Consider the following 26,436-nt stretch of genomic DNA (forward strand, 5'->3'; position numbering starts at 1 on the left):
GGTACACCTTTTAACCTCTGGCCACCTATCTCATGAACTTGACTCTAGTTAAGTTTGTTTTTTTTGTCTTTTTCCTTTTTATCGGTACCAGGGATCGAACTCACGACCGCCAGCTTGCAAGGCAGGAGCTTATGCCGCTGAGCTAAATCCCCAGCCCCTCTAGTTCTGTTTTGAGCTTCTTTTGAGGACAAGGATTCGGTCTTCATAATCCTAACATTTTAGCATGGTGTCCACATAGTGTCCTCTGTAGCAGGGTGTTGTCTAATGAGTGAGAGATGATGGATTCACTTAGCATATTCCCAGAAATACTAACTCACAGCGGTTAATTTTAAGTGACTCCCAAAGTTGTTGCCCTTTTTTCACTTTCACGCTGTATTATTTGTTCATGTTTCCTAAATTTTAGGAAAAAATATCGAAGTCAAAAACATATTAGCCCTCTTACATCTATTTTCATGTTTCTGTGTGTTTTCAACATTTTCAAAACAACTTTTTATGATCATTTTAAAATGTGTTTTGTAGGCTTTCGGAACTTACACATTGATGACCAGATAACTCTCATTCAGTACTCCTGGATGAGCTTAATGGTTTTTGCATTAGGATGGAGGTCCTACAAGCATGTCAGTGGGCAGATGTTATATTTTGCACCTGATTTAATACTAAATGAGTAAGTATCTTTTCTTTTTCTTATTATTATCGTGAGTGTGTATGTAGGATAATTTTGAAATTATAATTCAATAAATGATCATTGATTTAATATCCTAAAAAGTAGAATTTCCTGAAAGATTTCTCAGAATTACCTAAGATACAGCTTGAAATGACAATCTTGAAATAACAGGGTAGCATTTCTGTCAGTAATTTTGGTATTTAGAACTTTTTCCTTTAGTTTCAGTATGTATCATTATCTTAAATTTATTATATTCTTCAAAATTGTGTCAACAAATATAAAGACAAAATTAAATGTTTAAGTTTATAAAGTTTCATATCTTAGTGCCAATGATGATAATAAAATAAATTATAAATACTTTTATCTGAAAGTATTGACTTACCTCTGAAAAATAAAAATATTATCTTTGATCCTGTAAGAAAGGACTAGTAATTTATTTTAACAATTGAAAGATAAATATTTCAATTGGCTTTATTATATTTAAATAATTTATTTTCTACATAAAACATTTAAATATGGACATTTCATTGTAATATTTATGCAGTTCCAGTGGTGAATGCTGACTTAGAGGTATTTCAATTAAAAACTTAAACTTGTTTAAGTCTTCACAGACTTCATGTATTTCATTTCATTTTTCTGGCAACCCATTAAAATAGGCCAGAAATCATCACCCGTCATTTTACAGTTCAGGAAACTGAGGTTCAGGAGAATTCAATAAACTGTCAAATTTGGTAGGATTAATCTTAACTCTTCTAAGTCAAAATCTAATGTGTTCACAATTCCTGTTAGCTTTTTTTAAATTTAAATTAACATTATAAAACAGTACATGGCTGAGAAAATACCTTGTAATCACTACCATAGTATTTATTTTTCACTTTGTCAATTATTTTATGCTTGCTAATGTTTCTTTTTTTCTTTTCTACATCATAATACATTTTCCCTAGAAAAGGTCACAATGTGTTTACTTTCTGTTGAAGTAATTCTCCCACTTATGTGCAGTCAAACATTATATATACACATAAGTGTGTGTGTGTGTGTGTGTGTTCTCATGGGAAAAATTTATCAGTAAAAATATACATGCCTTAGCTCACATTTTCAATTCCTAAGACTTCTGTACTTTTTTCTTGCTTTAGATGTTTAAAATGTTGATAATGAAAGAGAGAGACAATATTGTTTAGTCAATGTATATTTAATATATTTTATAATTTAAAATTTATTTTCTTAGCCTCAAAAATTTAGCACCAGAGTTGGACATGGTAGCACACACCTATAATGCCAGTATTCTGGGAGGTGACAGGAGGACCACAAATTTGAGCTCAGCCTGGGGAATTTAGAGACTTAGCAAGACCCTTTCTCAAGAATTAAAAAAAAAAAAAAAGAAAGAAAGAAAAGGCTGGGATGCAGGGCTACAGCCATAGGTTATTTCCAGTACTGCCCAAAAAAATACCTATTAGAAAAAGTTTAAAGATTTTTTGAATTCCAAATATTAAGTTTATTAAATATAGCAGTCATACTCAATGATATGCGAAATCATTTCTAACATCATATTCTGTGATAGAATACAAAAACTGGCTGAGACTTTTTTCCTGTTGCTTTTTCTTTTATGTTTATGTGTGGAGCAAGACAGAGGATGAAAGAATCGTCCTTATATTCCTTGTGCCTTACCATGTGGCAAATCCCACAGGAGTTTGTGAAGCTTCAAGTTACCGAGGAAGAGTTCCTTTGTATGAAAGTATTACTACTTCTTAACACAAGTAAGTGAGTACAAGAACTTAATGAGAGATACCTGATTTCTCAATTTGCAGTTCATTATGAAGTCTCAAATAGTAATATGATCATATAATTATTTTTGAGATATAAGTCTTAGATTGTAACTGCCAAGAAGAAATATCTAGTTATCATAGACATTAATAAAGTTGCTTCATGTTTTTATTTTATCTACCTATGATACTAAAATTAGTCTATCCAATTTAATTTAGATAAAATGTTTAAATGCTTTTTTGTATTCACATAATTTAGTACTTTAATTAATATTAATAAATGCAAACTATGATTTCCTCCTCCACCTTCCCAAGGTATTTACTATATAAAATACACAATTTTTGGAGTTATTCTCATTACATCATTATTAAAATTGTTACAAAGATAAGTAATTTAGGGTACTAGCAATGTGTTTGTCACTTACCCACAGTGCAGAGAATTAACAAGAAAACTGCAGGCTGCTTCCAAATAGTGGCCCCCTCTTTCTCGTAGCCAGGAATCCTTTATGGCATCTCACTAGTAATGAGTCCTGAGGCAGGGATGGTTTGGAGGCAAAATTGAAAGCATTAAAAACTGTACAGCACTTCTATCCTCAAAAGAAATGCTTAGAAGAAGAAATGATATAAAAACATAATGTTGGTCACCAATATGACAGAATAAAATACCCATTTCACTGTTTCATACACAAGGAACAATCACCTTTACCTTAGTGAGTTCCCAAAGGTCGGAATGGGAAAAATAAAACCGCAAGAAGAAAGGAGGGGGCAGGAGGGAGGGAGAGAGGGAGAGTTTTTATTTTAACTTTTAATAAGTCTATTGGTACATATGAGATACACATAATGATCACATTCATCATAGAGAATTCGCACCTGTACATGATACAACTTGCCTTTTTTTTCATTACCCTACCATCAGGAAGGGAGTTTTTAAATAATAAAAAGCTACACTTATTTGTCTTCTGTGTCCTTCCCTTACATAAGCATGTTTAATGTACAAATTGGTGCTTCCTTGATTCAAATTATTTGCAAGAAAGTCTCAGGGAGCTAAGGTTTTAGGTTGAGTGAGCCCAGTGACGGAGCAGTCTCTGTGGCATCTTTGCAGAGACTCCCCTGTAGTGGCACAAATTGCAACTGGCTGGAGGATCAGGTTAGGAGGTGTTTTGGTTACTTTTCTCTTGATGCTGAGACAAAATACTTGATACCCCAAAATGAAGGAAAAAGAGGGTTAATTAGCTCACAATTTGAGGAGGTTTCAGTCCATCATCAGCGGCTCCAGGGCAGGGTGGCATGGCACAGGGGCAACACTTTAAGGCAGCAGAAGACAGCAAAGCAGCAAGAGTACAAGGAGGCAGAGGGGTAACAAGCCTCTTCTTCTCCCTTGCATTGTAAACAGGCTCCGAACCCCTACCCCAAGGCAGGTGTAGCTCTCACAGCATCTCGTGCCCTCCTCTTGCACAGTCTGTGGGTGTTTACAAAGTAAGGATCCTGGCTCCCTGCTGAGTCTCTTAGTCAAATTTTTAAGCTTTTCAAATTGACACAGTGTATTAACCATAACAATCTACCCCTTGCCAACTTGAAAAGCAGACACATCTGAAGACAGGCAGAAAATCTAATTCCTTAAAAAGGAAGGTTTCTTATGGAATTTATGCGAAGGGTGGAACTATATGGGATCTAATGATCTATAACCCATCTAACTCCCTCTTGGGAACCTGTTTCAAGCAGGGATTTTTAAGCCTTATTTGGTGAAAGAGGATAGAGTGAATAAAGACAGTTAATGTAAGTGGGACTGGCCAAGGAAGTCAACCAAAGTACCTTTATATTATATCCCATCAATTCCTGTCCTTTTTTACTTGACAATAATGAATCATATAGTAGTTATGTCACAGGTAGTCCCAAATGTCTTGATTTCATATGTATCCTTAGCACAGCTCTGGATTTATAGGTTGAGTACATTATGTTGAGGTACCAAACAACCCCTCTGCAAGTCCAGAGCAGACCAACAGAAAACTCTGCTATTGTCATCATTCAGAGATCCAGACAGAGACTGCACCTTGACATACGCATCCATAATCACTAGAGCAACTGCAAAGAAAAGAAGTGACAGATACGGCTTTCATACACATGCAGTAGAAAGCAAGATTCTTGGCCACTTACCACTTCATATAGAAGGAAAAATAAAAATTTGGGGCCGTAATATTTATGTTTTCCGTATCTGCAAATCAAAACTGTAATGAGATGTTTGGCAATGGAGAGAACTTGCAAAAGATATTGAAAACTCATCTTTAAATATAGATGGCTGCCAGGTGTGGAGGTGCGCACCTGCAATCCCAGCATTTGGGAGGTTGAGGCAGAAGGATAGCTGTGAATCAAGGCCAGCCTGGGCTACGTAGTGAGTTCAAGCTCAGCTGAACTACACAGTGAGACCTTGTCCCCAAAATAAATAATAAATAAAACAATAAATAAATCTAGGCAAATAAGTAGAGAAGCTTACAAAAATATGAGAAGAATTAGAATGCCACAAAAATGAATACAGCATGGAAAAAGAATACTTTGAATTTTTAATCAAGTCAGTAAAGTATATATATTAGAACATAAATACTGTAATAGAAACAATATAAATCAGTTAGGATGAAATAAATGATTGTTGACAAAAATAACATTATATTTGAAGGAAAATCTGTTTGGATATTTACCCCAAATCATTTCCTAATCTAGATAACTAAAGCTTACTTGAAAAGATAAAAGATAACTGAGCTAACTTGAAAAACATCCAAATCATTGAAGGACAAACTACAAGATATATATGGTAAATTATTTCTAAGTCTCATGTGAGAAATACTTTATAAAATGAAACACAATGAGAAAATTGGCAAGGATGAATTTGATCATGTATAACAAAATTAAACTAAAATACATATCTCTAGGAACAGATAATAGGAAATATATACTTTTACTATTCTTACAAATTACACGAAAATTTTAAGAGGATTTACTAAGAAAATATTAAGAAAACATATTTATGTGCTTATTTTAAAGTGAGGAAAAAATAGGTTTCCATTGGAAACCTTAGAGATGTGAGAAAATTTGAAATAACTTCTTTGTCAAATAACTTGAGAGAAGAGATAATAGATATATCTACAGTATAGACATACAGGTGTATGTACAGGCGTTAAGTTTTCAAATGAGCAAAATTTACATGTTGTATTCAACATTTGAAAACTCAAAATCAAATAATTAACTTTTTGGTTTATATATGTGGCTTTTTTTTTTTTTTCAAGAGAAGTGAAAGCTGATGAGGGTGGAGGAAATAGAGGCTTTTCTTAAAAGATTTTTTTTTTCCTCACTACTGGGCACATATAATTTCCTTTAAATTAAATGTACTTTTTAATAGAAAATTTGCTAAGGTCAAGATCACAAATGTATTGTAATATAAACTTAAGAGGTTACATGATTTTTCTTTGAACAATCTGGACATAACTACAGAAAAGGGCAAATGGTCCCCTTAAGGTTGAAGTTTGTAAGTAAGGGGCTTCCGAATTCCAAAGCAAAGTTAAAGAAAGAAACTGGAGATTAGTAATAGAGCTGCTAGGAAAAAAATCAACCAGGATACATCAGTTAACAATAGAAGGACTTCAAATATTTAGGGAAAAAGTAGTGGTAGGATTGACGCTGTAACATAAACATAAAATTAGCAGTTATGCTTAAAATCTGCATATCGGAATTAAAAATTTCAAAGGTAAATACCTAAATTACTAGCTAGCATGAAAATAAGAATGAGTGGCACTCTCATTAAGTAAAAATAAAATACAAATATACACCATGAGTGTTCCGTAAATGCTCAACAATACATTCAATTATGAAGCAGAATTTAGAGCTACAATTATTAGAAAGTGGAAAATAAAAATATCACTTGAATGTAGTATTTTTAAATATGCCTAAAAGAAAAACAGTACTTGAAAAAAATGCTTGAATTAAACATGGAGTTTTGGGATGTAAAAGAAATATTCAGATATTGATACCTTTTTCTCATATTAACAGGAAAGCATTAGAAAATTTAGTGAACAATGTTAAAATGACAACAACAAAATGATATATTATCCAAGAATAATAATCTCAATGAAAATGTTTGAGATTTGTATGAAGAAGAAAAAACTTCATAAAGAAATACAGTGTTTGTTAAAGAGAAAAGAAAGACCCAAAGTGCAGAAATTATAAAACAAATCAAATCAGGTATTTGAGATAGGGCGATGGATTAATGGGTGCTTTTTTGAGTAAATGCTAAGGTAAATGTGTCATTTATTGTTCCAGTACTTGATTAGGTAAGCTGTGATTTTTTTAATGTAGCTCAGTTGTTGGTATATTCTTCCAGAATCAAAAATTTTATGTCCAGTCAATATCATTGGCACTTTTTCCTGTATAAGATGATTTATCTAGAAATCATTACCTATTCAGAAATTTATATTAACCGTGTTAGTGTCAACATGATTGCCAACTGTACTTCCTTACAGTTCCTCTGGAAGGACTAAGGAGTCAAAGCCAGTTTGACGAAATGAGAGCAAGCTACATTAGAGAGCTCATCAAGGCAATTGGTTTGAGACAGAAAGGAGTTGTTTCTAGCTCACAACGTTTCTACCAACTTACAAAACTCCTTGATAGCTTGCATGATGTAAGTATGTGTTTCCAGAATATAAATGATTATTCTTTAAATTTCTCTAGCTTTTTAAATGTTGGATAAGTATTTTTACTGATATCAATTCTTCACATTTGTATTTGTATTTGAATTTTTAAGAGTGTATCACAGTACTAAGAATTCATATTGTGTATTTTTATTTTCAATACGTAGAGTACTCAGATATCCTTTCGTTAGTATTTTGTTTAGCCTGAGGGTAATTTAATGTCTAGTAAGAACTATGATACATTTTTCAAAAAGTTTGAAAATATTTTTGCTTTAAATTAGAGACGTGTTTGCATGTACAGTAAAAGTATGTATGTACAGAGTAAATTGTAGCATTTTGAATGAACTGTAAGTAACATTGTTGATGGACAATCAAGCAATATACAGAAAAACTAATACCTGCATGCTTTTTACATTTCCATTTTTTAAGAATTTACCTTAAAGAAAGAATTAGGTAAAAAATTAATTCTTTAAAGTATCTTCTCTCCTCCCTCTCCCTCCCCCTCCCCCTCCCCGTCCCCTTCCCCCTCTCCCTCTCCCTCTCTGGCTTTGCTATGGTAAACAATCCAGAAAAGCCCCACACCAGACCTAGATTACTAAAATAAGATGTATGTGATTAGTCAAAGCATAGTGAATGTGGGATTTATTGCTACTTTGTTTAGAAACCACATTAAAACGACAGTGAAGGCATAAAAAGCTATTCACTCATCAGGTCAACTTTTAAGGCCTTCCTCATGTATGAAGAGACTGCCAAGATTATGGGCTATTTGAGTATGTTCTCTGAAATGAAAAACTCTGGCAAAAATAAGCATAAAAAAGCAGCTTGCAGGAAAAAGCACCAGCATGTAGAATAGAAGAAAACTAAGATACTCAGAGAAATAACGACAGTATGCCCAAGAAAGGAGAATAGAGGATATTCAAAAATGTATGTTTAAAATAAAAGACTTTTAAATAATTAAATATAGAAGATCAGAAATTAAAATTTAAACAAGATAGATAAAACATAGAGGAACCTCTGAGGGAAAAGATAATTAAAATTAGATCATGGAAAATTAGAAGAGAAACTAATTTTAAAGGATTAATTGAACAAGTTCTACCATTCAGTAATAGGAATTTCCATTAAGAATAGAGAATTAGGAAGAAGAAATTGTAGTAATAAAAGTTGACAGAACTCAAGGATATTAGTAGGGGCTGGAGATTTAGCTCAGCGGCATAAGCACCTGCCTTACAAGCAGGTGGTCGTGAGTTCGATCCCTGGTACTGATAAAAAAAAAAGAAAAAAAAAGTGTAGTTTTCTAACTATAAAGACTTAATACCTAGGCATTACACAATTAAATGAGCATAAAAGTTTCACATACCAAAAGTAAGAAGAATATTATATACACACACACACACACACACACACATATTTATGAAGAAAGAAATAAGTCACATACAAATTATTGGCATTCAGAATGTCATTAGATTTCTCAATAGCAACAGTGGAACTCAGAAAACAATAGAATGATCCCTTAAGAATTTTGAGGGAAAAGAAAAATTTCCAAGCCTAATACATATATTCAGCAAAACCATCAAGCAAGTACAAACACAGTAAGTGAAAAAAAAAAGTAATGTCCCAAACACAGTAACTGCACAGAACAATAACTAATTTTGTTTGAAACAGAATATTCTAGACCACCTGCCTCAGGGGAAAAATGGAACTAGGAGGTGTTCAGTGTGCATATCTGTTCTGAGATGCTATCTTACAATTCTGTCAGGAAATTTGGCGGAGACTTGTGACAAATATGTAGAAAACAAACAAATGAGCACAAGTGACTATCTCTTGCAGAATAAAAACAAGTTATATAGGAAAAAAAATATTTTTTTGTCTTTTTCGTTTTTATCGGTACCAGGGATCGAAACTCACGACCGCCTGCTTGCAAGGCAGGTGCTTATACCACTGAACTAAATCCCCAGCCCCTATAGGAAAAATTTTAATCCAGAAGGAAACAATACAAATCTTTATAATACAAATGCTGGATATTGATCCATGAAAAAATTTAAAACGTAACTATGTGGAGAATGGAAGGAGAGAAATTCATTGAGGAATGACCTGTGTGCTTTAAAAAAGGAGCTAAATCCTATTTTCCAATCCTCATTTTCCAATCTTTAATCAATAATGTCAAAATTAGAAGAAAGAATTTAGTAGAAATAGCAATGTGTTAAATACACAGGCCAAAAATTCTATCTGGGCAGGTGGAATTAGAATAGAAAGACATTCTGGAAACTGCTAGATTTTGTTGTTGCTGCTGCTGCTGCTGCTGCTGCTTATAATACAAATCTTACAGTACAGTTTGACTTTTTAAATTGTATACTTAATTTAATAAAATAAAAATTATAATACAATAAATTATGTTGAATTGTTGAGACAGAACCAAAATAGTATGTGGAAAACCCAGGTAGAATTTATGAAATAATTGCATATTGAAATGCTGTGTGTATAATGTTGCATATATACTTGTAAATGCCTGTGTACATACACAAAACAAAAATACAACAGAATATTCACTTCACTTATCTTGTGGGAACATGGACTACATTTATTTCTTTAAATCTTATATTATCAGAGTAAATTATTTTGCATTTATTTTAGAGAGTAGTGGGAATTATTTTCATTTTGGTAAGAATAAAACATCTTGACAAGTGTTTCTAATGTTAGAAAATAAGTTGTGTTTGAATAGCCTGTGGATTTATTATTTTTCTTACATGTTTCTTTTCTATTTGTTAAACCTAAAGCTCGTCAAACAGCTTCATCTGTACTGCTTGAATACATTTATTCAGTCCCGGGCACTGGCTGTGGAATTTCCAGAAATGATGTCTGAAGTTATTGCTGCCCAGTTACCCAAGATTTTGGCAGGGATGGTGAAACCTCTTCTCTTTCATAAAAAATGAATGTCATATTTTTCTTTCAAAAGACTAAATTTTGTGGTATGTATTTTTGTGGTGGTTAGGATTATGAGGTTTCTAGTTTTTATAAAATTCTTCTGAAAGCCTTACCTTTATAACATATCATGCAGTGTAAATTTATGTGAAAAATTGTGAGTCTGATTTTCTCTTGTAAAACATAAGTAGAATGTTTAAAGTGTTTTTGTGTACTTACATTTTATTTGAGTTTACAAGAATGAAAAAGAATGCTAAAACTTGAAGTAAGCTCTGTCTTATCCTTATTATTTCATGCCACTTTAGATGAGGATTTTTAACTTTGCATCTAACGAATCTACTTTGGAGAAAAAAGAACTGTAATAGTAAAAAGCTATATGTGTTATTTCTAGATAATTTCCCTTTATTTCTATAATTCTCCAAATGAACCTTTAAAATGGAAGGCAACAATTAAATATTTCTGTGAAAATTCATAACCTTAGCCAAATTTTCAGAATTTTTTAACACAAAATATATAGGTCCAGACTTTGAAACCACTGAAATGATAGGGAAAACAGGTCTTATCCTGACTGTTTCCCAAATTGGAAACACAGATTGATCTATAAAGAAAGTTAATATGCAACTGCATCATTAAGACCACAGTAGTGGGAATTTTGCAGGTTTTTCTTTCTAAACTTCTTTGTGAAGGGTTATCCTAAAATAAATTATTTCAAATAGAAATAAAAATCAGAAAATTCTAGGACCTCCTCTCCATCATTGGCATGTGGAAAATTAGCCTAAGCTGTTCTCAATTTCCTTGCCTTTAAAGGTGGTGTAATATTATCTTTCTTGTCAAATGCTTCTTTTGGCCAGAGCTTCTTATTATCATTTTCTCAAATCTAACAAAAGCCAGGGTGAGGGGGGTTATCATTTTTTTTCTCCACTGCTCAAACAGTGTGGAGGAGGATGCTCTTTCAATGAAGCATAGTAGATAAATCTCAGGTGAATTGTTTTGTGTCTCTGATCCAAAATGTAAGAGAGATGCTTCAGGAAATAGACAAATCTCAGGTTGAAATTTTTTGAGTGCGTCGGACCCAAATAGCAGAGAGATTTTAGGAAATACCAGATACTGGCTTAAAATGATACAACCAATTACAGCAACTAGAAAACACAGTTTACATTGTTGTTTTAACTGAAAATATGCCTTTGGAAGGGATAAGCATTCTTTTCTGAAATGTATCATTGGAAATCCCTTTTAAAACAAAAGGAAAAAAACATATAGGCACCAAATTTATACCACTAATGAATTTCAATCAAATAAATTAGAGTTCTTTCATAAATATCCATTTTAGACATACATATGTTTGTACAATGTTTAACAACTCAGAAAACCTAATATCCTCAACTTTTTCTGTTTCTTCTACACAATGCTATCTTACAAAAAATTGCACTATTAATCATTAATAATAAAATAGTGTAGAAAGTCTATTAAGCAGTTTCTAATTTCTTAATGCATTTTAATTACTCACTTCTTTTAACTGATAAATATTTGAGGCTTACCAAAGGAGAATAACACAAAAATATTCTTAATAAATATATGACCCTTAAAACAAGGTAAAGTGGTTTCATATGATGAAAAATTGGCATAATTATCAACATAATTTTAACATACATTCTTCAGTTTAAAAATTGAGATGGCTATGGGCTATCTATAAATAATGGATTCTCATTGGAGATTTTAAAATAGAAACTAAAATAAGCTCTAACCAATACCCTTGGCTTGGGTTGATTAGATCTATTGTCAAATCTGATACGTAACCTAACTTTATGGTTATAACATTCAAGGAAAGGTTAATGCACACATTTCAAGTACTCTCAACATTAGAATAGAAATGGTCGCTCTCTCACAATCTCCATGTAAATGTCTTTTTCTATAACATATATGGAATACAGCATGCTGTTCTGTGGTATTTGGTTCTTCAGTCTTCATACCATATATTTCTCTCTTCACTCTTCAGGCTGCAATTATCTTCCAGAAAAGTATCTAATTATATCATACTATCACTGAGAAATATTCACTGGTTTTCAGTCACCTATCACTCATAGCTGCATACTGGAATTTCCAAGTGGGTTTTTAAAAAATACTATTACCTTAAAAAGTTACCTGGACTTCATCCTTAGCAATCATATTTCAGCCAGTCAACTTGATATACTCATATTATGTTCCAACCATGACAATCTTCTAACATTAACTTCTCTTCCAGAATTCTCTGTTGATACCATGAATCCCATGCATTTATCAACTTTCAAGACCTAGTCAAATAACATTTCTGTAGTCTTCAAGTCTTCAAGGTGTTTTACTTTCTTCTAGGTTCACCTTCCATTTTGTAAACTTCTGACCTAAAAAATCGTGTATTTGTAAACTTCTCACTGTTCTGCAAATCTGATCATCTCTTTGAGATGGGACAATACTGTTTTGTTGACAGAAAGTTGAAGGATATATTCTGTGTTTTTTGTCACCATGGTCTCTGTCATTCTTTGGTTTCATTGCTGACATTATTTGTACTCATGACTTACAACTTTTTTCTGTCTCCTTTCTCATGATCTTATCTTCATCTTCGTTTTTCTTGAACACTTTAAAATTTTTCACTTTCTCCTACTTTGTGAGATCTCACTCTTTACTGACTAAAATGTATGAGTACATTTTTATGTACTGAGGACAATACTTTTGTTTCTTATTGTATGTTTTAAAACTGCCTGTGCAGAATACTACTTCCTTCCCTACTAAAAATTCCACAAATACAATTGTTTCTTATATTTAAGTAGCATTGAATTGTTTTGTACTGAAAGCATCAATATAAAGTTTTCCTCATTTGTAATTTCTTTCAAATATCTATTGAATACCTGCTATTAAAATACAAAATACACTAATAAGCTTCTTGAAAATTTGGAGCTGATGAAGTTCTGTAACTCAAAAAAATTACAGTCCAGTAGAAAGTATAAATCACAAGTGTCTGACAAATAGTGAGCAATCAAGTATTTGTTGAGTATATAAACTTTCATTCATGAGATTTAATAGGTATAATATATTATTTACATAGAATTTTAGTAAGACAAATGTAGCATAAAGACATTACTTTAAAATTGATATTAAATAACTTCTAAATGTAGTCAGGGGCCAGTAATTTATATGCACTAAATCAATATGGACATTTGTTTATTGAAAAAGCAGTTCATTATTTTTCCTTAAAATGATCTCTTAATAGTATTTTTGATATATCCCATACACGATAATTAAGGGGAATTTACTTCTATGAAAGTGTTTGACATAATTACAAGAATGTTGAGTGTGTCTAAAAATCAAAACCAAAACCTGTGTTGTCCTTTTAAACTCAGGTATTAAACCCAGGGAACAGTTGATATGTGATCATTTCATTATCTGATTCTCACTACTTTGAATGAAAACAATAATTTGATTGTATAAATCCTTTATCATCACTGTTTAATTTCCAAAATTACTTTAAATTTCTCTAAATTTACTTAATTATCAGAGAATACAATATATGGGGCACAGGGTTGGGTTTAACCATTGTTTGACAGCTTCAAAAGAATGTTCGATATTCTTTATTTTGATGTTGGTCCACAATGTAAATATCTAAACAATAGGATTTAATACTTAAGGCTAAGATTAGATAAGGAAAAATTAAGTTCCAAAAATTATGTAACATTACCAAATGGAAGATATCTAGCCTCTAAATCTGTTACTATACAAATTCCTACTACTAATATCTCTATTACTACATAGTCACACAACCTTTATCTTCCTTTATGTAGGCCATGTTCTTTTTGGTAGCTCTAAAGCAAAATTTAACCATAAGAAGACAAGTTACGTATCAAGAATACTTGAAGAGTGCTGAAATAGATTGTTGAGTAAGTGAAAAGTTTTCTTAAAAAAATTGAAAAGCCATTTGAGTCAGAAGCAATTACACCTCTGTTTTCTGTTTTGTTTTGTTTTTTACAGTTTAATACGACTTTTTAATGTTGAAAGATGTGGCTCTTTTTACTTAGATTAATTCTATGGTATTATATTTTCACTTTTAACATTAATGTATCACTCCAGAGGTGATATGCAAATATGACAGATAATATGTTTTCCACTGCACCATATAGGCATTGCAGGTGGACCTGTAACTCTCAGATTAGTCACAGCTACTGATGAATGTAATGATGGCCTCATAGACAGACTGACCTGGAACCGGGCCTTCTTTTCCTGCCACACTCTGGCTGGATGAGTGTAAGTTACACAGTCTCTCTCATTAAACCTTTCCATCTGTTTTGTGATAAATAGAAATGGAAACAAAGCAAGTATATAGGTGTTCAGAAACAGTAATTGTCATGTTTGTCTTTTCATTAACGCATGGTTCTGGCTATGATTTTATCAAACTAATCATCTGTATTCTATAGTGAAACTAGAAATCCAAAGAATCCACTTTCTTTACTTCTACCACAGTGTGATTATATATTTGGCTGATTTGATTTGGAATTAGGGCTGGATATATTCAGTTAATTTCTTTTCTTGAAAAGATAGTCATTTGAGTTTGGGGTCTGTTTTCTCAGAAATCTGATGAGCCTATTATACTTTTATTATAAATATATAAGAATAATTATATTGACATTGACATTTTTTAGTTCTCTTTAAAATATGCATAGTTTGACTAGAACACACCCTTCCAGAAATCTATGAACTACATGCTATAAAAATAGTGCTCAAATTATTTTTACTAGGGCAGTAACTATACAAAATTCAACAATGGGGTTAAAAATCACGAATTTATCAACCAAAAATAATATTCCTCTCCTGGAGAGGGTTATGATAAAAGAGATCTTCATCTAATTTTGTATTCAGTTACTCACTGTGCCAGTGCTGATAAAGCAAAATGGACAAGAGAATAACTCAAGGAAAGAGTTTTCCCCAAGTATGTCTTCTAAGTAGCAGGGGATCTGGAGCACTTCCACATCATTTAAATTTAAAAGAAATGCACAGCCATCTAGTCTAAAGAAGTTTGCCAAGTCCTAAACTGTTTACAACCACTAGACTAAGTCATGAATTGTGGTTCTGGTTTCACAATTACCCCTATCAAGGTTGTGAAAAAGGAAATTCTCTTTGTACCTAGCATCTGCCATCTATTTTATTAACATTATTCTGTACTCTCTGGTCCTGAAATTCAAAATTGTTTAAAGGAAGTAAAACTAACTATTGATTTCATATTACTGAATGCAATTCAACCTGCATTCGTTAATATGCTATAATATAAATCCAAGTTGCACTGGGCTAAATAACTGAGTTCAAATTGTGTTACACCCTATTCGAACTCAAGAAATAGCTTCACAAACCACCAGTTAGCTGGACTAATAAAAATTATACCTCCAGAGTCCTGAATCAGTGTGTCTTTAAAAATTAAAAATGATAAGCCGAGAATAGTTTCCTTTAATAATTTATCCTCCATAGAACTGGAGAAGATTTAAGAATTTGAGGAACATTGGTGATAAGTGAGATAGCACGTTTATGGCTGCAACTGCTGGGTTACTGCTAAGAGAAGGAAAACATGAAGGGATCCGTTCCCTCCTAGGAGTTGACCTCATTCCAAGGCAGAGCTCTAGGCACATGCCTGGAGGCTGCGCCCAGGCTTGTCCAAGCCCTGTGCAGCTGCGGAGTTTGGAAGACTCTTGCAGGACTGCTGGATTAGTCCCAGAATGTCAAGCTCATTTTCAGTTTACTGGCTCTTGTTGCTTTGTGTCATGCTGACCTTATTGTTAAACACAGGTTTGTTTGCTTTCATACCACTCATGAGAAATGGCGAAAGCCTTACTTTTAAGCTGGCTGAAAGCATTAACTGACAAAGCACTTTCAGAGAAATATGAATTGGACAGCTAAGAAGCATACTATCCTTATTTACTTTAAAGAAAATGTACAGTCTTATTAACTCTGCAATGTGACATTAGTGTCACTGACCATATTTAGATAGATATGAATAAAATATTTAAATAGCATTGTAAACAGTTTTCAGGACATACAATAGAGCTTAATTTTTACTATCTTTTGAAATTGCTCTTAGAATATCAACTCCAGATGTATCCAAGTTACCAAACACAAATTATCCTAAATGAAACCCACTTAAACATGTTTTTCTTTTGTCAATTATACACAAAGCTTAAATTTCTTAGGCTGTGATGTTTACTTCTGTATTATTTTTGTTATTAACTATTTTAGACAACAGTTATTTTAAGAATTTTACCATTCTCACCCAGAAAAGCTTAATTTTAAATTATGCATCAAACTGTGTTCCCATAAAGATCAAGTTGCTTTCATTTCATGTCTTACTATTTAAGACATACCAATAGAACTGCATAGTATGAAACAATTATGTCCACACTGATTTGGTATTTTTTTAATGCAGCTTTAATTTGGTAGCCTCAAAATTTTATTTTTTTTCAATAATAGCAAAATAATAGACTTCTACCATAGCTTTCCTAAATTGGGCTCTTAAGCAGAGATTTGAAGTCAGTATTTTATATAATATTTTATTCTTTAAGGACTTTAAAACTCGTAAGAAAGACCAGAAGAGTGTAGGAGTATTAATACCAATGTATCATGTTTTTCGTCAGAGCAGAGATGCAGTGTGTCTTACACTCTTTAGGTTAAACACACTGGCCTGAATTTACTTCACATGGTAAGCCCAGTATTTCACATGACTAAAGATAGGAAGGAATTTTCATATGGAAGCATTTAACTCACTTTAACAAATTGTTTTGACTTTAGTATTCTATGTATTTTAATTTTGTAAAATGTTCACAGTCACAAGAAATATCAAAATTTTTATTTAAAAAATTCAAAAAATGCTTTTTCATTGATAATCAGAATAAAACAGATGAAACAAAAGTTCTGTTTTTGGCGGAGTAGATACGACTTTCAAGATTTAAATGAAGAGCTGTCTTAAATAGTAAATAAGATTTTTTCCTTGATTATTGAGCAATGATCATAAAAGGATCATACAAAACCTTATTATCCATGATATCAAGATGCTAAATGGTAGAAAAATTATCATTTACTATCTAAAAAGCTTTCTTCTTTATGCTTCCTACCAGAAATATTGTAATTTGGGGCTGTATGGTTCAGAAAAATATAATTAATGCATAATCTATTTTTTCAACTAATGGCATCTTGATATTATCTTCATTTTTAAAAAGAAAAAGACTAGCACTGCTTGTCCTTTTTGACTTTGAAAGTAGGATCACAGCACCATGTGCAACACTAAAAATACAAACTTCATGATTTTTTTTTTCGAAACTGGCATTTGAACTCACAACCTCGCACTTGCCATGCAGGAGCTTGTGCAACTGAACTATATTCCTGGCCTCTCTGTATAAACATTTTATATCAGCATATCATAGCCAATTCTTAGTTAAAAGAAAATATACCCTACAGCACAAAAACAAAACAGAGTGAGGTTTTTGGGGGGTTGAGGAGTTAAGTTGAAAAACAGTATTTTTTTAGCAACCACCTACATACTATTTCCTGTATTGTGTGTCAGTCACCCTTCAAATTTTGGAGATAACTAGGATAACTAGTGAACATTTTAGAATTTCCTCTTTCCTTAGCTTATAGTTGAAGAAGAAATAAAAACATAAACAAATAGCTACATTGTATCATGAGCGCTAGGGAGTCTTAGGGAACTATTAGAGGACCAAACAATAGTTCCCAGCTTAAAGTTAAGGTTGGCCAAAGGCGTTCTGCAGAAAGGCAGATCTAATACATAATCTGAAAGTTACTGAAGCATTATCTGAGCAGACAGGGTTCGCAGATGCTAGAGGCAGGAAAAGAGAAAGAGTATTCAAACTAGTTGACAGCACATACACAAAAAAGAATACTCATATGGTCATGGCAGCAAGTGGGGGGCGGGCTGATGATGAGACTAAAGAAGAAACCAAGGTCCACATACCACTGACTTTGAATTCCATATTAAGGAATGTGGACTTGATTTGGCTGTGAACAAAGCAGTACAATTTATATAAATATATTCAAAACTCTCCTAATAGGTAATCCAGAGGCACTGCACAATTTTAAGGAAGTTGTAGTGTTTTGGTGAAAATAATGACCATAAAAGCATTAAGAGCTAGAGGTGATCATGACCTCCTAATTTTCCAGAATATTTCATAAGATAACTTAGACGCATTGACAGAATTATGAAAGTAGAAGAAATACACCATATGAATTGCCAAACACAAGACCAGATGTCTAATTATTCTGCTTCTGTGTTGAAATTGCAAATTTTCAAGAAAGACAATAAATACTAACAAAGTGTGGCTTCACTGAGTTGGAGCATCATATCTTTCGAAACAACTAGTCACTCACCAAAATCGCCACCCTTGCGTGTCGCTCCAACCTCATAATCCGGGTCTGTGCCCAAAAGTAAGATAACAGCTCCAGGTCCAGCAAATGGAAAAGAAAGAGAAACAGTAATACTGTTGTGAAGTAAAGTAAGTGTCTTTTGTATAAAGCCTTCAGATGTCACCGTTCAATAGAATTACAAAATAGAATAGGCAAAATAAACCACAGCTCCTAATATTCACCATAAGATCTGGACTTCATAATCTCTCTAAACATCATGAGGCGCTAATAAGGGAGAACTGGTGAATGATAGATTGGGAAGCTAACCTGACAACTAAAAATAGCCTATGAGTATAAGATGTTGGAGCCTTACGTCTTGTTAATTCATCCATTTTTAACAAGGGTCAGTTTTCCTTTTTACTCCCATTAGCCAGCTAGCAAAGGAAGACTTTTACTATACTCTATAGAAGCAGTAATGATGGGAAGGGAGGATGTATTCAAAAAAAGCTTTTCAAACTCATGCGAGGTTTTGTGTCAGGAGGATAGGACTCTCCCTTCATTTGCATAATCCTTAGCGGTCCCCCTGCCTAGTTATGAACTCAGTGCTGTCATCTCATCTCAGGCTATAGCTCGTAAATTTACCTGTTCTTCCTGCTCCACTACTGCAGGGTACTGTGCCTTTTCTCACTTGATAGTTTCCATTCCTTGCTGATGCAACAGATACCTTTTAGATGATCTGTTTTCCCATCTGGCTTCTATTCTAGCTTTTGTTGCGGGGTCATCTTGTTCTTTGGGGAGGACCATGGTTCCCACTAACCCTGTACCCAGCTAGCACTGGGCTGAATCTAGGCTTCTCAGAGATGTGTATTTTACAGCCCCAGACAGGAGTCGGAATTCTTGAACTCCCCTGTTGGTCTGAAGGGTCTACTGTGCATCTCACCCCTTTCCAAATTTAGTCCCAAAGTGGACTCCGACCTCCTTAACCTACCTCTCCCTTCCTTTGCACAGTAACATCTTACTTCCTGCTCCTGTCATTTGGAGACTGAATTCTTGCGTGTATTCCTGATAGCTCTCTCTGACTCAGGCCACCTTCTGAGGATATTTTGGGATTTAGAAAACTATTTTTCTCTTAGAAAGCCCTGCTCTCCAAATGTGCCTTGCTACGATTCTCAGAGACCAGTGGAGGAAGTCAGAAGCTGAATACTGACTACGCATTTCTGGTGTAACATCTCAAATTCCCCTCAGCAACAAGCTTCCCTTCCAATTACCTGAAAAGTCAAGTGCCAAAGACTGTTGCAAAGGTTATTGTATTTCAATAAGCATATACTTTGATGCACTTTGAAAATTCATATGAGGTTTTCTGTCTTGAAGATGGAACTATCCCTTCATCTACAAACACCTAACAATTTTTCTGCATAGGCTGCTGACAAATACAAAACAAAAAACTGGGTGATCACAGAAACCTAACACTACCATCATGTACTTATTTTCATGCTAGGATTTATACTCCCCTTAAAACAATTTGACTGATTTAAATGTAGATTTTCAGATTTTTTGCTGAAGTTGGTTAAGTATTCAAAGAAATCCAATCTTACTTGTTAGTAAAACTAATGTTATTGCTGGCAGGAGATGCAGGGAACTGTCATTTCTTCTCACGACCCATGCCCTTTTTTGGTTTTCTTTTCTACTACTGTTTTTGAGTAAACAGTGGATCACTAAGTACATTTATAATACTTAAACTTTGAAAGATATTTAGCCCTGTATACCATATTGTATAATTTTACATCCCCAGCTCTCATTTGAAAGTATGTTGGAAATTGAAAGGTTTTGCTAAGATGCAGACTAGCATTGTGTAAACCAGCACTGATTCCCTGAAAATGACTGAGTGACAAGTGCAGATAAGTACTAATTAGGTGACAGAGGGAACCTAACATCATCATGGAGGACTTACTCTCAATCTAATGTGAAAAATGCTATCTCTGTTTTTAAATTAAAAGTGGATTTCAGAGGAAATATTTTTTGATTCACACAAAAAGACTGAGTCATTCTGCTCAGGCTAACAGGTATCCTACATTAAATTGGCTGGCAGTTTGAAATGAATCATCTTCAAATAACTTACTAAAAGCAGTAATAGGATCCAGGTGTGATGGCATAGTTCTCTAATCCCAATGCTGTGGGAGGCTGAGGCGAGAGGAAGGATGGCAAGTTCTACCCCAGCCTGGGCAACTTAGCCCACTTGGCAAGACCCTAAACAAAGTTTTTAAAAATGAAAACAGGGCTGGGGATGTAGTTCTACAAGAAGACCCTGGGTTCAACCTCAGTACCATGCACACATGCAAACACAAAATAACATATGAATATGATAAAGATTTAACTATTATATTTCTCTTTACTAATGAATTACAGCAGCTCAAACTTCTCTACTATATAATTACATACAAATCAATAGTGCATTATTCTGTCCTACTTACTTTAAATTAAAAGCAACATTTTAATTTGTACATATAGAGTATACCATAAGATTTAGTACACTTAACATTAAAGAGAAAGAATGTAACTTAATTGCAAATAACAGTAGTTCAGGCTATTTATAGGGCTATCATTTAGTACAGTACTGGAAATTTCCAAATATGCCTTTTTAATAAGTGCCTAGAATTAGGTCTCTGAACACAAAGAGACAAAGAGTAGAACAGATTTCTTATTCTAAGTTCCAAGTGATCAAATGCCAGATTTTTCCAATTGTTTAAAACGTAAACATGCTTATTTCTTTAAAATCAACTGGATTTGGAGTAAATTGGAGAAACTAGAAGGTTTTATTTAATCACTTGGCTGTGAAAATATTCTCACAACATAAAAATATACTATATTGATTCCTGGTTAGTACTGTTTTTAGTTTTTAAATTAAACATGACCCACATTGATGTTTAAATAACTTAAGTAATATTGAGAGATTTGATACTTAAACTATAAAACAATATGTTTTTGTAAATATCTTAATCATGGGTGGTGTTTTTCTAATTTATAGTTAAGTGATGAATAAGGAGAAAGTATGTCTATGAATGTAAATGTGGGCTTTATTCCTTTACTCCCTGTTGTCACTGTATTGACAATATGGAGTCACCACACTAAGTTACACTGTACAGCTCTGATGCATAAAAACCTAACTCTAAATACCTGCTTTTTAAAGGCAGTGTTTTATTTAAATGGCAGGAGGTTATATTTACTTGGTCAGATGAAGGCAAATCCCATCTAAGTGAAACAAACTACTAGACTGCAGAGATCCATGATCAGTTGTGAGCAGCTTGGAATTCATCATGCCTAAACAACTGAAGTACTCTTTGAAAACACATACTGTTCTCATGCCTAAGTATCAGTTGCCCGTGATTATGATACAGTAGAAGAAGAACAATATAACACAGTGCTGAAGGGCACCATGCTAGAACCAAACTATCACAGATTCCAGGCTTCACTTGCTAAGTATGTGTGACCTTGTAACTGAATTCATCTCTCAGCCTTAGATGTCCCATTTGTAAAATAACAATTCCTCTATCATAGGATTGTTATGAAGATCAAGTTGGTATAAATACAGAGCAGTAACTAACATGACAAACATTGTCTTGTCTAACCTAAGTGCCTTTTTCTTGAATAGATTAATAATTGAGTACAAACAATATTTAATTTGTACTTTACATAATTTAGAAAAGTTAATTTTAATACCTTAGGTCATGAGAAATTCAATAGCATCAAAATTACTTATCAATGTAAATTCATTTCAACAAAGGAGATTAATTATGGGCTGTTAAAAGTGACAAAAATCAGGTTTTATTCAATAAAATCATCGATCTTCGAAGCCACAATTTTTTATCAATTCCTGTTTCTGAAATAATTTCTACATGGGCAAATTGGACTAACTGAATTTCACTTTTAGAAATCTAGCCCCCCCCTCCACACACACACACACACACACATTAAAAAGCAATGCACTGATTGATCAAAAAATACCGTGAATATTATCTTAAATGCTGTTAGTCAAGTGGAAGTCATACACAAGTGTGTAAAATCCTTTCTTTGTTATCTCAAAATGAGATGGGGGAGACCTCACTTTGACCTAAGTATTTATATTTAATGAAGTACAGGGTGTGTGTCTGTGTTTTCTTTAATAGGATTCCATTCCTTCTACTTATTTTGCCTGTGTTAATATCAATTCTTATTTATAATAGGTCAATAATAACCCTTGCTTGATCAGTTTTCCAGTTTTTCCTGTGTGTTTTATGAATTTAAGAAAGGTTAATTGTCATTAATAATTTCCTTAAGATAAAAGGCAATAATAACCTATTTGACAATCTAGGTAAGAACGGAGGTAACTAGTAAACCGGAATATATATACATACCTTCGATCACCTACTAGAGATAGCCTATGCACTAATTTTAGATTCCTGTTAATAGCACCCAAATGAATATCTGAGTGAAACAAACATCAGTACATCACCTAAGGGTCATGGATTAGAACATCTTGTACAAACATTTTTTTCCCTAATTAGTAAATGCAAGCTAAAAATCATTAATATTTACAACATAATATTGTACACCATAAGTATATAGAATTAATAAATTAATCTTGAGTACCAAATATAATCTTAACCAAGATACACTAAGCTTACTAATATTCTGAAAAAACTATACTTAAAAATTTCAAGGGTTTCCAGGGCACATGAAGGACATTTTGTTGGAACTCACCCAAGAATAGAATTCCAAGTCCTCTGAGGACCTTTCAACCCATCACACTCCTGCAGAGTTTGAGAGGTTGCTGTTTGGTATAGACCTGTGCTCTGTAATGGGAGACCACTGAAGAGCTTTCTTTTAGAAAAGATGATGTTTCTTGGAAAAGCTCACTGTTTGCACACCACTATGACATTTTGTTTTTCACCTACCAAGTAGAGAAATATGCTTGTGTCTAGTAAGAGGCCTGTAGTAAGTTTTATGAAAAGGAAAAGGTTATATAGTTAATGTATATATACATAAGCAGTCTTCTCTATTGATAGGTCAGTTGATAGAGTGCCTTCAGAACAGTTGTGTTTGTTTTGTTATGTTTTGTTTTGTTTTGTTTTGTTTTGTTTTGTTTTGTTTTGTTTTGTTTTGTTTTTCAGTGCTGGGGACCAAACCAAGGGCCTTGCATATTCTAGGCAAGTGCTCTGCCACTGAGCCACATCCCCAATATTGTTAGTGAGGACGTTGGCCTAAATAGAGATGATCCAGGGTCGGGAAAAAGATTATTGTTGCTCCTAAATCACCTGGAGTAGCTGACTAAACTGGCTGAGTTCATCAGATTCTCACCTGATGGTTTATTTTACTATTGCTATGTAGCTACAAAATATTTCAAGAATGCAAACACTGAACTTACATTCATAGTTAACATCATTTTATATGTTTAAAAACGTTGTGCACTGAATTAAATTACATGCTCCATGTAGAACTATTTAACACGTTTCCATAAATTCTGTAGAATGAAGTCTTTTTTTGGACATTATTTGGACATTAAAGAGTAAATATCTGCCAGCATTCATACAAGCTAGAGATAATGATGTAGCCAACTCTCCATTACATAAAAGAACAAAAGTGGGGGCTGAGGATTTAGCTCAGTGGCATAAGCGCCTGCCTTGCAAGCAGGCAGTCATGAATTCGATTCCCGGTACCGATAAAAAAGGAAAAAGACAAAAAAAAAAAAAAAAAAAAAGAACAAAAATTACCATGCAGGTCAAAATACAAGGAAAAGAGTTTGAGAGCTTCAATTTTTAAAAGATGAGTTATAAGTCATGAACTGACATTTCTAATGAAAATTAACTAACCTGTCTGAATTTATAAGTATTATATATATTATGTACATAATTATATACATTTTAAAATTTTACTTCATTGTAGACTCTTTATGCCTTTTCCTTACACTGAAATCTGGACAGTAGGGTTCAATGTAATGTAACAGATTTTTATTTTCTTTCCTATAAATTCTTACTGGTTGTGTTTGTTTAACATTATGTAACTTGTACATGAATGACTCCATTTGGTTATTGGAAAATGCTAGTGACATGTAGTTTTTTTTCTATTTACTACACATCATGCAACAATCTGAAGTGATTCAAGGTATAATTTCACTAATTTTATCCATTTCATTATAAAATCAGATAGTAACAGTATGTAACACTAGCAAATCTTAAACTATTGGTAATTCCTAACACTTTCAAACCTAATGCATCTTTGTCCTAGCTTTTGCAGTAAATTTTAACTATTCAGAAAGCAATTTTGTGTGATCTGCAAAAATTTTTCTTTACTTCTTTCTTTCAGTTTTGTCTCTACCCACTTCTTTTATTAAAACACTGGTTCTGAAAAAACAAATCACATATTTACTATACTTTCTTAAAATTGAATGTGACATTAAATTCAAAATAATAACTTGTACTTTAATTCTTCTCAGTTATATTCAGAAAATCCTACTTTTAACTGCTTAAAATAATAAATAAATAGCTTCACACTACCCTAAGGATAAACTATTCAAACAGAAATATGGCAGTTTATCTTATTTACTAAATCAAAAATGTGAAATAATTTCACCTGAATATTTTAACAGTATGCATGCTAAATATACAAAATTATTAAAAACTATGTTTAAAATATGTATTTCAAGTTGATAAACTTCTCTATTTGTGTGAAACTGTAAAAACTTACTTCAAATTCATGTTCAGAATATGTATTTCAAATTGATATGGCTCTGTATTTATTTGAAAATGTAAAAAAGTAATTACTTGAAAATCATTTTCAAAATATGTATCTCAAATTGGTAAGGTTCTCTTGTCTTCATTTGAAACTCATTATGTTCTAATCTGTTCTCTGAATCAGTATAGTTTTTCTACATGGAATTTATGGCCAGCATGAGAAGAACCTGTACTGCTAGAGGATATAAAATTTCATAAATATTGTAATAAAACTCTTATTCCACACACTCCTGTTAAAATTCATTGCTACCTCTGATTTATTTTTCTCATTTCCATATAGCAAATATATTATTTTCACCATACCCAAAAGTCACAATTCAGTATCTAAATTGATATCCATACCCAGATATGTATTGTACTTGAAATACCACATCACTTATAAATGTTGTGCGTTACTCCTTGTGTGTGTGTTGTATACATACATGTGTGTACATTTGGTCTCTCAGGGAAGTGCTTACTCTGATTTAAAATAAAAATGTGGTCGGAATCACAGGATGTTAGAGCTGCAGAAGCCTCTGAAACTCATTCAGCTCATGGATTCTTTGTCTGAGGCCCACAGACTGGTGTTGAGGCACCTGTACTCCCATCAGTCTAGCATAACTTCAGTGTCTGAATATACGTATACTTTCCATTGCTCTCATAAACTTCTCAGAGAGGGAGCAGTGAACGCCAGGCTAAGAAATAAATGGTCCCCTTCCCATTACTTTACAAACAGCCTGAAACTCAAGGAAACCTGTGACTTATCCAACATTATAGAGGAATTAAGTATAAGATTAGGAACCGTGTGCCAGTTTTAAGTTATGAAGAAAAACAACCTAGTTTTCCTCTGTACTGATACCACTCTCAATATGCCTCATCTGATACCCGATCAGGGCAGGGGTTCCTGAATAATGCAGATCTCCAATTCACTGCAAATACCAAATCGGGTGTCCTAAAATTCCATTTAATTCTGTTATTGTCTACCTAAAATTAATAAAGATCCCACAGGTTAAAAGTTCAGTCCCACAAGTCTGCCTCACTTCAGGTGCCATTCTCAAGTGATGAATCTTCAGATTACACACCACTGTTGCCTGTTTAGTTTGGGTTTCCACAACCTCCTTATACAATACTAGAGCAACTCTTGCCAATACTTTTGCTTACCAGCTTATTATATAATAAAGGATATGATAAAGGTTATAAATGAAAAGTCAGATGAACTTACACCAAGAGTAAGGTTCAAAAGAGCCTCAAATGTCAAGAGTCTTTGTCCCTACTGAGTTGGGTTATGCTACTTTTCCAACAGG

General features: G+C 33.1%; 1 protein-coding gene across 3 annotated transcripts in view; it reads left to right on the top strand.

Moving 5' to 3' along the window:
* The window catches only part of Pgr (progesterone receptor), a 71,475-nt gene extending 46,083 nt beyond the window's left edge, over nucleotides 1-25,392 (top strand). For all 3 annotated transcript variants that reach the window (XM_063256190.1, XM_063256189.1, XM_063256188.1), the window contains 4 exons: nucleotides 520-664; nucleotides 2,288-2,418; nucleotides 6,933-7,090; nucleotides 9,875-25,392. In XM_063256190.1, coding sequence (XP_063112260.1) covers nucleotides 520-664; nucleotides 2,288-2,418; nucleotides 6,933-7,090; nucleotides 9,875-10,030 — 590 coding nt within the window. In that variant the 3' untranslated portion in view covers nucleotides 10,031-25,392. The remainder of the gene's footprint in view (nucleotides 1-519; nucleotides 665-2,287; nucleotides 2,419-6,932; nucleotides 7,091-9,874) is intronic.
* The last annotated feature ends 1,044 nt before the right edge of the window (nucleotides 25,393-26,436 follow it).

The sequence above is a fragment of the Cavia porcellus genome, unplaced genomic scaffold (genome assembly GCF_034190915.1).
Source record: "Cavia porcellus strain 051 isolate PalLab524CR breed Dunkin Hartley unplaced genomic scaffold, mCavPor4.1 scaffold_9, whole genome shotgun sequence".
Lineage (NCBI taxonomy): Eukaryota > Metazoa > Chordata > Mammalia > Rodentia > Caviidae > Cavia > Cavia porcellus.